The following is a 12423-nucleotide window of genomic DNA, read 5'->3' as shown; positions in this document are numbered from 1 at the left end:
GCAAGAAAAAGCAAAGTGGACGATATATTGATAACTGGTGATCTAAGTGAAGAACATACAGGGATATATTGTTCTATTCTTAAAATCTTTCTGTATTCTGAAGTTTTTCAAAATAAAAACTTGGGGGAAATACCAAGGAAGTTTAGACTTGTACAGACAAGGGTTTCCTAGCCTGTGAGAATGATACTGTTTTCACACGCCATATTTTATCTTCAGTAAGAGGTTACTGTTCTTTGCTATGGCAAAATACAGACCACCACTTTATATAATAAAATTCCACCTTTTTCCAGCATTAATACAGGGTATGTGAAGTCCACCAATTGTGACAACACAGGAAATTACTGTCTAAATGAACTGTGTGCTACATGCACATTTCACTAAGGGGTAAGGCAGTTTCTTATAAGGAAGCATACGGTAATCATGAATATGCCATTCGCCTCCTGTTACTTGACTTTGAGGAACCGTTTTGTAAAGATTATCTAGTGTCTAATTAAAAAGAAAGAGATTAGACTCGGGTTTAAGATGCCTCTGGTACATTCTGAAACTATTTTGAAAGCTTATTTAAAAGGACTTCAAACTTGAGATTTTTTCATTCATGTATTTATTCCACAATTAAAATAAATCGTAATTTAAAGCCATAACATTTTTAAAAGGTAAAGGAGAATCTGTGTCACAGCTGTATTAATAAAACAGACATTGGTCTAAAGTGCAACACTAAACACGTGTTCTCTGTTCCCATGGTGGAATAAATACATAGCAATTACACATAAAATTTCACTAAAGATCGGAGATGACGCAAATAACCCTTTGAAACAAACTGCCCAATGAACAGAGGCAGACTGCAAATAATCTCTATTAGCATTTTACTGCAGGATGGAAAAATCCCCAAGGTGACGACTAACTCAAAATCTCTCATCTCATGTGCCTGGCCTTAGCTTGTTTTCCTTCCTCAGTCACATCCAAATCCAAAAAGGCTTCTCCATCCCAAGCTCAAAACTCCACCAAAAGTCCCTAAGGACCTCAGCACAGACTGCCATAATGAGACTGTGTGTAACCTTCATTCAGAACCTCCAGGGAAATCAGAAGCCCAAATGCAGAGAGCAGCAGCATTTCTTTAAACAATAGTTTTAACTGTCGAATGAGCTCTGCCAGGCCATGTGCATTTCATAACAAACCAATATACTGTCTTAATTTGTTTTTCTTAAAGAATGTTAAGTAGGCCATTAAAGTTAAAAAAAAAAATTTTTTTTTACAGAAATAATGAAAATTCAAAGGATTTATGCTAAAAAGCAAACCAGTCCTCTGCAGCCTAACTCATTTGTTTCTGGGCTGTGATGCCATGTAGAGGGCGATCAGGCAGTAGATGGTCCCTCCCACAGTCAGCGCCATGGTTGTCCGGTAAAGCATTTGGTCAGGCAAGCCTCGTTTCAGGTGGATGGGCACACCGTCGGATTTCTTGAAAGAAAGAATTATCAAGGATATGGCTGATAAGAAAAAGATTTTACAATTTAGGCTAATATAGAACAAATGCCTCTACTTTATAACTAATCCATCAACCCACTGCACTGGAAAAAGCCCAAATCTACTAGAATGCTAACTGAAATACTGGTGTATTTCTTACTAATGTAGCTAAAGTTTGTAAGTCCAAAGTCATTCTCCAAAATGCAGCCTCAGGAACATGTGCGCAACAAATTCCACATTTCTAAGGAATTTATCATATATTGCTTAATTACAAAAGGAGCACTGGTGAATTTTCTTTAAAGGCAAAGGTAATCAGCAGCTAATCAAAGACCTGTAGGCATAAGAAATGCTCTACATTTAGTCTGACTTCTTTTTTTTTTTTTTTTTTTCTTTTTAGTCTGACTTCTGATCATTAGTGGACTAAGTCTAAGCACACCAGGTCAGTTAACAGGTTCATGTCCATTTTGTACTCAACTACCTTCTTTCTTTTAAGCTGCTAAACCCCTATTTAATAATGAGACTCCATAAAATGTTTAATCCATTATTTTGCACAGTCTCCAAAATCCCTCCCCACAGCAACTCAAGACCCCAAATGCCCACTCAAGTCTGAGTTATCAGATTAAAAGAGATTAAACTGGGCTTCCCTGGTGGCACAGTGATTGAGAGTCCGCCTGCAGATGCAGGGGACACGGGTTCATGCCCCGGTCCGGGAGGATCCCACATGCTGCGGAGCGGCTAGGCCCGTGAGCCATGGCCACTGAGCCTGTGCTCCGCAACGGGAGAGGCCACAACAGTGAGAGGCCCGCGTACCGCAAAAAAAAAAAAAAAAAAAAAAAAAAAAAGACATTAAACTGATCAAAAGTCCCCAAGCTGGTCCTAAATCTGGACACATTTTTGAGGAGGGGGAAGCTACCTTCCAGCAACAGCAGTAACAGCTATTGCCACTCCCACGATACCTGAGATACAGTCGAGTCACTGACCTCTCAATTATCTGCAGGTAGATTAACATTAATCATATTTTTAAGTCCAATCCTAGCTTCTCTGCTAATCAGCAAACCCAAGAGAGCCTCCTCCACTTCTAGCAACAGTTCAGTGAATTTTAATATCAAGCAAGCAAAAAACAACTAGAAGAAAAGTTGTTGCCAAAAGTCACTGCATGTGTCACAAAGCCTAATATATACTGGATTATTCACAGTATTATTATATATTATATATGCTATTGCTTCCTCCATCCAATAGATGATCAACAGCTACATATGCAATTTAAAAATCTGCATAACCTTAAATACTGATGAGGAAATTAATCACCCTCTCCTCTTTTATCAGTTTCTACCTACATGAAGTTCTACCAGTTTATGGCTTAAACTAAAATCAAGAGAATTCTACTTAAGGAAAAACAGGGAAGTGAGTAGCAAACTAGATTAAGACTCCATTTTGTAGGGTTTTTTTAGCTCTATTTACTTCACAGCCTTCACTGTTCTAGTGTCTTCTCTCACCTGGAAAAACTTCTGCAGCTCTGGAACTTTATTTTTCCCAGCATAATCATATGCGGTAGAATTGGAACTCAGTTTAGTTGGTGTGGCAAATATGATAGGCGGTGCTTCTGTGGAAACCACAGGCCTTAATCCCTGCAGGAAAAAAGGAAAAGGTCAAGTTGAAAGTATGTCTGGGCATGTGAACAAGCCTTTCCGGAAGGCTGTCCAGAAGAGTGGAGTCAGTGATTCCACCACACAAGAGAGAAGGAAAGTCCCCAACTCTGCATTACAAAGCATTTAGGTTTAAAGTCCCTAAAACACCCTAGCGCCCATTTCCAGAGCAAACACAGTCAAGAATTCTCTTGCTGGTTAAGGTGGGGGAGGCAGATGGGGGAGAAGCAAATCACAACAAAGGCCCAATCTAAGCTTCCAGATAAACCCACTGTGTCTATCTTCTCATCAAACCAATAAAACATTTATCATCTATATGAACTTTGGGTTAAATTTCAAAAGAAACCTGGCTGTCCCTTTTCTCCTCTGGGTGAGTAGGTGTACCAACATGGAATCTCAAAGTGGACTTCAGAAACTTTCCAGACACACAGTAAAGAAATATCTCAATCTGGAAGAGCCTGTAATGGGAAGAGAGCTGTCTTTCAGGACCAGAAAACAAAACAAAACAAAACAATTACATCAGAGCAACTGAACTTTCTGGCATTAATAAATCTGTAAGTTAAAAAACATACACTGTAAAAATAAAAAAGGAAAACTCAGTGTTCTCATTGTGACGTGTGTACGACAATACACATGTACTACATACACAGAGAGTGTCTACCACTGAAAGGACTGCGTGAAGTAGCATGTGCTGGGACACAGCAGGCATTCAATAAACGTAAGCTGAATGAGATTCGGGGGCTCAGCAGCTGCCTCAGCCACATGTGACAGAGAAAGGAAGGACAAACACACAGTCTTAAAAAGAATCTAAGGGGGGAGAAAAATGAAGTGCTGATACATGCTACAATATGGATAAACCTTAAAAACAGTACGCTGGGCTTCCCTGGTGGCACAGTGGTTGAGAGTCCGCCTGCCGATGCAGGGGACACGGGTTCGTGCCCCGGTCTGGGAAGATCCCACATGCCGCGGAGCGGCTGGGCCCGTGAGCCATGGCCGCTGAGCCTGCGCGTCTGGAGCCTGTGCTCCGCAACGGGAGAGGCCACAACAGTGAGAGGCCCGCGTACCGAAAGAAACAAAAAAAAAACAGTACGCTGAGTAGAAGCAGTCAGTCACAAAAGACCACAAATATATGAAAGTCCAGAATAGGGATATTTACAGAGACAGAAAGTAAATTAGTGGCTGCTAAGGGACAGGGGAGGAGGGGCGGGGGGTGGTGTTAAGGAAGAGGAAGGTGATAGCTGAAAGGTATAGCTTTCTTTCTGAGGTGATAAAAATGCTCTAAAATTAATATGGTAATGGTTGCACATTGTCTGTGAATACGCTAAAAACCATTTAATCGTATATTTTAAATGAGTAAATGTATGGTATGTGAATTACATCTCAACAAAGCTGTTTAAAAAAAAAAGAACCTAAAGGGAACTCTGGGTTTCTATCTGATGGAGTAAACCTACAGTGGCAGATAGATAAATGATTCTCCAAAACAACCTACAGATCACACTAAGGAACTTAGTTACAAATCAATAAAATCACATCCTTTTATATTAAATTCTAACTCAGAAAAATAAAATCTTAAAGTTAGCAAACAAAGCTCAGCCTCTTCTATTTTTACAGACGAAAAAGGAAATCCTTTGCTCAAATTAATAAGAGTTGTCAGATTGTACTTGATCTCTTCAAAAAAATCTAACTTTACCTATAATAGACAAGAGACCTATTCTAAATATCACATATTGAAAACCTCAATGTTACTCCCACCAGGCAGGCACTGGGATCAACAGAGCAACAAAAAGGCATTAAAGTAATTTTGGTTTCTATTTCTTCTAATCCAGTCCCATAAATGGGAAAGAATCACGGCCTTTTTTTCTGTTCTTTCACTCATTCAACATATTTTACTGAGTAATTACTCTATACTGAAAATATATAGGACACATTCAATCTCTGCCATTATGGATATCAGTGTTATGGAATAATAGCAGCTAATATCCACCAAGCTCTTGTTATGTGCCCAGCATCATGTTAAGCATTTCATACGCATCATTACAGCAATCCTAGGGAGATGTTACCTTTCCCTTTTTACAGAGGAGAAAACTGGATCAGAGAGGGTGACTTGCCTGAGACTCCATAACAAAAAGAGCCAAGTGTGGGAACTCAAGCCTCTCTCAAGTCCAGAACCCTGGCATTTAAGTACCTACCTGCCCCTGCTACCTCTCGTCAACTACTGCTCAAAAACAACAATCCATTTGAAGAGAAAGTCTGCTTAGTAAGCTGTTAGTCTACCTTTGGAATATAACAGAGACTTAGGAGTCAGAGACAGAACCGGGGCTCCAACTACTGAGATAACAAGGCTATAAGAAAGTTCTCTCTTTAAACTGGAGAATTTTAGACACTCTCTCATCATTCTGTGAGCTCTTTGTATTTTCTCCTTATGATCATTTTCCCTTGAATGCAAAAATTTAAAAACCCTTCCTACCAAGCAACTCCAAAACTGGTTTGAAATTAAATTCATGTTTTGACAGGACTAATGTGAGAGCATTTTTAGATGGGATTATACCTAGTTGCTTTGTATTTGTTTACCTGTTAAGTGATTCAAAACTATAGCAAAGTTTTCGAACAAGATCATCTCAAAACAGGAGTTATCAACCATCTGAACAGTTTAAAATAATTCCATATTTCCACTTATAATACTGTAAAAGTTTAGAATATCAAATTTTAAAGTTACCTATAATCCCATTATCTTATCCCATCAGTTATTATGAATTGTATATTCTCCTCCAATCTTTTCATAGGCATATATATATATATTTTTTTTTTTTGCGGTACGTGGGCCCCTCACTGTTGTGGCCTCTCCCGTTGCGGAGCACAGGCTCAGCGGCCATGGCTCACGGGCCCAGCCGCTCCGCGGCATGTGGGATCTTCCTGGACCGGGGCACGAACCGGCGTCCCCTGCATCGGCAGGTGGACTCTCAACCACTGCGCCACCAGGGAAGCCCCATAGGCATATTTTAATCTTTATAGTCACAGTGCAAAACCCCACATTCTACTTTTTTCACTTATAATAAACTTTTTTTTCAGGTTCCTAAACAATCTTCACAACGAAATCTACTCTTCACATCAACCCCATAAATTATTACCAGCCCATGTTACAGATGATTAAAACAAAGCTCAGAAATGTCCTAAGTGTGCTCGCTTCGGCAGCACATATACTAAAACCGGAACGATACAGAGAAGATTAGCATGGCCCCTGAGCAAGGATGACACGCAAATTCGTAAAGTGTTCCATATTTTTAAACAACTACCGTATGCTAACACATATATATGGAATCTAAAACAAAAAAATGGTTCTGATGAACCTAGGGGCAGGACAGGAATAAAGATGCAGACACAGAGAATGGACTTGAGGACACGAGGAGTGGGAAGGATAAGCTGGGACGAAGTAAGAGAGTAGCACTGATATATGTACACTACCAAATGTAAAACAGATAGCTAGTAGGAAGCAGCTGCATCACACGGGGAGATCAGCTCAGTGCTGTGTGACCACCTAGAGGGGTGGGATAGGGAGGGTGGGAGATGCAAGAGGGAGGGGATATGGGGATATATGTATACATATAGCTGATTCACTTTGTTATAAAGCAGAAACTAACCCATCATTGTAAAGCAACTATACTTATTACAGTAAAGATGTTTAAAAAAATAGTAAAGCAGGGGCTTCCCTGGTGGCACAGTGGTTGAGAGTCCGCCTGCCGATGCAGGGGACGCAGGTTTGTGCCCCGGTCCAGAAGGATCCCACATGCCGCGGAGCGGCTGGGCCCGTGAGCCATGGCCGCTGAGCCTGCGCGTCCGGAGCCTGTGCTCCGCAACGGGAGAGGCCACACAGTGAGAGGCCCACGTACCGCAAAAAAAAAAAAAAAAAAAAAAAAAGTCATAAGTAAGATGGGATTCAAACCCACACATGTTTATTACACCACACCATCAGTAATCAGCTGTCTCGGCCCCACAGGTAAAAAGAATCCAAATGGTGCTAAGGTACTTCACCCTAGGCATAATTAAACCTCCTAACAATATGAGAGCAGTCAAGGTTTCCAGTGTTTCAAGGCAGCTAGATAAGACTAGCACTAGGGTTCTCAAGAGTAGACCAGGAAGCTATATTTACAGGAAGGGATCTACAGCAAATCCCTTCGCCTAGGCCTCCTTCCAGGGCCACGGATGCCCCAACCTAGAGGAATTATGAGCCTCAAATATGCCCCTCCTCATCACAATAAATGATAACGCCATCTTTCCAGGTACTTGGGCCAAAAACCTTGAAATTGTTCTTAATACCTCTCACTCACACATTTGAAAATCCTTTTGGCTCTACCTTCAAATTATATTTAGAATCTGACCACTTCTCACCTATCTTCACCAATCCACATTCTGGTCCAAACTCCTAGATTTTTAAAACAGCCTCCTAACTGGTCATCCTGATTTTATTCCATCCTTGCTGCCCTACAGTCTACTCTTAATGCAGCAACCAGTAATTGTGTTAAAACAGAGGATGGGGCTTCCCTGTTGGCACAGTGGTTGGGAGTCCGCCTGTCGATGCAGGGGACATGGTTTCGTGCCCTGGTCCGGGAGGATCCCACGTGCTGTGGAGCTCCTGGGCCCGTGAGCCGTGGCCGCTGAGCCTGCGCGTCCGGAGCCTGTGCTCCGCAACGGGAGAGGCGGGAACAGTGAGAGGACCGCGTACAGAAAAAAAAAAAAAAAAAAAAAAAAAAAAAAAAGGGGACTGTAGACCAAGTGGAAATCACAGGTTTCGCTGAGTATCAAATCTCTTCACTGTTTACACAATCACTACCTCTACAACTGATTAAGAGCCATTCAACTGTTTTACCACGTTTAGTAGCTGAGTTCTTCCTAGTCTACTTTAGCTGCTCCAAATTTTAAGAGAGAAAAGTAAACATGATTTTTTTTTTCACCTCAAAATTGACTGGCCCAAAGTTTCCCCTTTCCTTCTACCTTTTAACTTTGGGGAGGAGGAGGAAGAAGGGTGGAGAAATAAGAGAATTATCCCAAAAATGCTTTAATTTTTAAATGATAGAAACTTACGAATCTTTCATTCTGATTCAGGACTACAAACAAGTTTCAATCTGCAGTGATCAAGTCCTTTCATTTCCAATTGCCAGCTAGGTACCACCACCTCCATGTTTCCCTGACATTTCACACTCAGTGAATCCAAAATTCACCCAGTTTCTCACAAGCCTACTCAGGAGCTCCCTGTTTCTGGGGAAAACACCACCATCCTCCCATTACCCAGTCATCTTGGAGTCCTCCTTCCTCATTAACAAAATCTCCTTCACCGGGCGCTAAGTACTTATCTCCAGCCTCTGACTCTTTCTCCATTCTTACTGAGAAGACCCTGAACTCTTTTATGGGTATAACAGGCATCCCTGGCACTGGTCTCTCCCAGTCAGATTATCTTTTCAAAGCATTGCTCTGGTTATGATACGTACTCCTCCATCATAAACCTTTCATGAAACTAAAGGGAAGAGGCAGGCCATGCCCCTGTTTCAACCTCTGGACAAGACTCTACCACAACTTTCAGCATCAAGTTGCTTTGTAAATTCCTATTCATTTCTCACAAAATTAAGTCCTACCATCCTAGGCCCTTCATGATCTACCTCCATCCACCACAGCTAAACTTACCTACTCAATGATTCCCCCTGCAGCCCCCCTCTCCTCCTTCACTCTCGCAGTTCCCTTAATGTAGAATATCCTGCCATCTTAACTAGGAGAGGAACTGCTGGATCATACGGTAAAATTATGTTTCACTTTTTTAGAAAATGCCAAACTGTTTTCCAAAGAGGCTGTACCATTTTAAATTCCCCCCACAATGTAGTATGGTTCCAGTTTCTCCACATTCTCACCAACACCTGTTGTCTTTTTTGTTTTAGCAGGTGTGAAGTGGTATCTCCTTGTGGTTTTGATTAGTATTACCCTAATGACTTATGATGTCAAACATCTTTTCATATGCTTATTGGCCTCAATTTATTTTTGACAAAGGACACAGAAAGGTAAGCAAAATGCTCTTCACTCAACCACTGGAAAATACCCTCCCGACAATTACTTGCCATCAGATTGATTTATAAATCTCTACCTGTACTATTGTTAGAGAACTAGCTTTTCCATATAAGGTTACTCAATGCATGTTAGATTATTCACTTTACATAATACTGAAAGTTACAAACACCTACATTTTACAGTATGCTAACATTTTAAAAGTTTCCAAGAAAGGAAAAATTGAAGTACTCCTGATTACCAGTCAGAACCCTTGGTTTGGGGATACCTGCCACAATCACTCCGAAATCTGCAATTCATATAAAGCCTACATAATATCACTTCTTTCAACATAACTTAAGAAATCCTTAAGTAATTAAGAAGTCCAAATTCTCAAGAGAAACACAATTCAAGTGGAGCTAGAAATCTTTAATCCCTCTCTGTACCAAATTCATCTTGGGGTAATATCCGCTCTAAGTGCCAATTAATTTCAAGATGTGTCTGTTTTAGTTTAAAATTTCACATTTTCTTACTAGATAACAAAATCTAGATTATGCTAAAACTCTATTGAAAGAAATTCTACAACCACCAATGGAATATATCAATTGTGATATATTCATACAATGAAATCCTATACTGCAATAAAAGAAACCAACTACTAATACACATAACATGAACGAACCTCAAAAATATTGAGAAATAGAAGGCTTATACAAAACAGTACTGTGTGGTTCCATTTATACGAAATTCAAAAACAGGCAAAACTATTTATAGTGATAAAAATATGAATAGGAAGATGAACATGGACTGACAGGGCAATAGTAAAAAGGAACTTCCTAGGAGTGATGTAATATTGTATATGTTAATAAGGGTGTGGGTTACAGAGTGTGTTTGTCAAAAATGTGCTGAAAAATACACACCTTTATGTTTTAAGAGTACCTGCTTCTTTATAGAAGCAAATATAATAGAAATAGCTATTTCTTATAATCTGTAAGATAAGTCACTGTTGTCAATTCCTTCTTTAGACCTCGCTACCAATTTGGTTTCAACGACACCACGCTGCTTTCCCTTCTAATCCTGGATTGTTCTTATGATAAATTTTCCTCCTCTACTCTCCCTTCCTGTTTCTGTAATCTAATCGTAACTCCATCTTTCTTCCCCATGTGCTTGCTCCCTGGATGATCTCCCCCACCACAGCTTCTACTACCACCTACGGGCTGAAGACACCTAGATCTATTAAACTCCTTATTCATAAATCCAGCTGCAATCAGACATGACATCTCATCACGAGCTCAATATTTATAAACCTGGACCCTTCCTCCCCAACCCCACACCCCCCAAAAACGTGCTCTTTTTCTTGCCCTCCCTATCCTAGTTAACAGCACATCTAATCTTAGATTGAAATCATCCTTAAACATCCTTCCCCTTGAGCAAGTTGCCCTGTTTCACAGAAGAAAGAAAAGGTAACAACAATGGAGCATTCTTTACACCCCACCTGGGGTCCTTATTGTTCCAGTCCAGTTTTCCAACTGCGTATCTCATCAACCCTTCCCTACCTACCCTGAGGACTGAGAATGAAAATGATGGTACCTCAGACTTAGCTTCTCGAGAATAGCTACCACTTATCCAGTAATAGCCACCTGCCAACGATTGCTAGTCACATGACACACATCTCTTTTAATCTGTACTCCAGCTGCCCTAAAGGAAACTGAGCTCACAATGAATTAACTTGATCAAGGTCATAAAATTAAAGCAGCGAAACCAGGATTTGAGCCCAAATTAAGAGTCTGGGACTCTAAAGTTTTTCATCTCTACACTACAAGCTGAAGACTGATAATCCAATTGGCAAAATCTGAGTGAAGTCGCAATACTTTTCAGACCACTCAAGAGCAACCATCGACCATTTTACAGCTGGAAAAATGTCAGCTCTTTGCACGTTAACTGCGAAGACTCACCCAAACATTTGAATTAACTCTTCTAATTAAGTCTTCTAATTCTGATCACACAGCCCCTTCTGCCCCTATGGCTTCCGCTGGTACCATCATCCCAGCTCCCAAATCTGGTGCTTGGATGAGGCTGTCTTTTGGGCTGAGGCAGGAGGATGACAATGGGGCATTGAGGAGACTGAAAGCTGGACTTCCTTAAAGAAAGAACAAGGCCAAACTTCGGACTCGGTCGGGTCACATTCTGGGCCCCGCCGACCTCACGAGCCACCAGCAACGACCTCGGGGGTCACCTTGACCGCTGCTGAGTGCCAGGCCCAACTTCCACACCAGGCCAGCCTCGCCGGGGAGCAGCTACAGAATTAGGAGCCTCCATGGCCACGGCAAGTGCGTGACAAGAGGTGAGGGACCAACTAAACCGAAGCGCGGGCAGAAGCCTCGCCTGGCTCCGGCGCTGAGACTGCCAGGCGCAGACTCGGGCCGCCACTTCTCCTGTCCGAACCGGCGCGGCGCTACCCGTACCTGAGGGATATAAGCGTCGGAAGCCCACGCTCCCGTCAGTTTCTGCGTGAAGCTACTAAACTTATAATACATGTTGCCCGGCGTCGACTTCAGGGAGCCACCGCCCGCGCGACCGCCCCAGAGAAGGACCCCGCTTTCCCGGGTGTCTGCCGAAGACTCAGCCCAAGGACCCTGCGCCAAAAGGCGGGCTGCCCGGGGATCGCCTAATTTAAAACATGCCCTCTTAAGCCACATAATGGAATGAGAAGCCAGGTTCTCAGGGCCAAAAAGGCAAAACAAGTTCTAGGGCAGCGCGGAAAGCCTCTGTAGCGCGGTGTGTAGGGAATACGAGCCTGCCTCTTTCCATCACGTTTAGATTCGGGCAGTACCAAGACGCCCTAAGAATTGCGCAAGCGCCCTGCCGATCTTGCGGGAGGCTGAAGGACTTGCCGGGGTTGAGGGGGCGAGCTCGGGGCGGGGCCTAGGGCGGGAGGGGAGGGGCTGGGCGGGGTGAGTCCGCTCTTTCCCTCCCAGAGAGCGGGTGCTGTGGGGCCGCCACCCGGTAGTTGTCTTAAAGGCGTCTCTCCCTTTCCCAAACTTAACTCCTCCCAAACCTAGGTCACCTCGTGATGCGTCCTACTCTCGCTCGGTGGGCTCAGGAGTATGGATCCGTCGACCAGGCTTCTCTGGCAATCTAGGAGTCGGGGGAGCAAATAAGAAAAATTGGAAACACCTGCTGCAAGCTGTTTGTTACTGAGGGCTGTTAGGATTTTCGCCCCAATAATATATAAAGATAGCCTCTGGGCTTTTCGTAGAGGAAATACATCGTGCCCTTTGAACTTCAG

General features: G+C 42.3%; 1 protein-coding gene and 1 non-coding gene across 3 annotated transcripts; one reads left to right on the top strand and one right to left on the bottom strand.

Annotated features, from left to right (window-relative positions):
- Positions 1 to 536: 536 nt before the first annotated feature.
- Positions 537 to 11733, bottom strand: COX7A2L (cytochrome c oxidase subunit 7A2 like). Of its 2 annotated transcripts, XM_065891124.1 has the most exons (4): positions 11600 to 11719; positions 2958 to 3089; positions 2375 to 2452; positions 537 to 1455 (listed from the first exon to the last, which is right to left on the bottom strand). In XM_065891124.1, exons 1-4 carry the CDS (start codon positions 11669 to 11671, stop codon positions 1315 to 1317), a joined length of 423 nt encoding a protein of 140 aa, XP_065747196.1. In that variant the 5' UTR covers positions 11672 to 11719; the 3' UTR covers positions 537 to 1314. The 2 variants fall into 2 exon arrangements, with proteins under 2 accessions (XP_065747196.1, XP_065747197.1); XM_065891125.1 differs by lacking the exon at positions 2375 to 2452 and having other exon boundaries at positions 11600 to 11733.
- Positions 6284 to 6390, top strand: LOC136134266 (U6 spliceosomal RNA). The gene has a single exon (XR_010656548.1). It is a non-coding gene; the product is annotated as a U6 spliceosomal RNA (small nuclear RNA).
- Positions 11734 to 12423: the final 690 nt, after the last annotated feature.

This window comes from Phocoena phocoena, chromosome 14, assembly GCF_963924675.1.
Source record: "Phocoena phocoena chromosome 14, mPhoPho1.1, whole genome shotgun sequence".
Classification (NCBI taxonomy): domain Eukaryota; kingdom Metazoa; phylum Chordata; class Mammalia; order Artiodactyla; family Phocoenidae; genus Phocoena; species Phocoena phocoena.
Note: the sequence above shows the minus strand (reverse complement) of the source record. Positions and strands in the feature narration are given on the sequence as shown.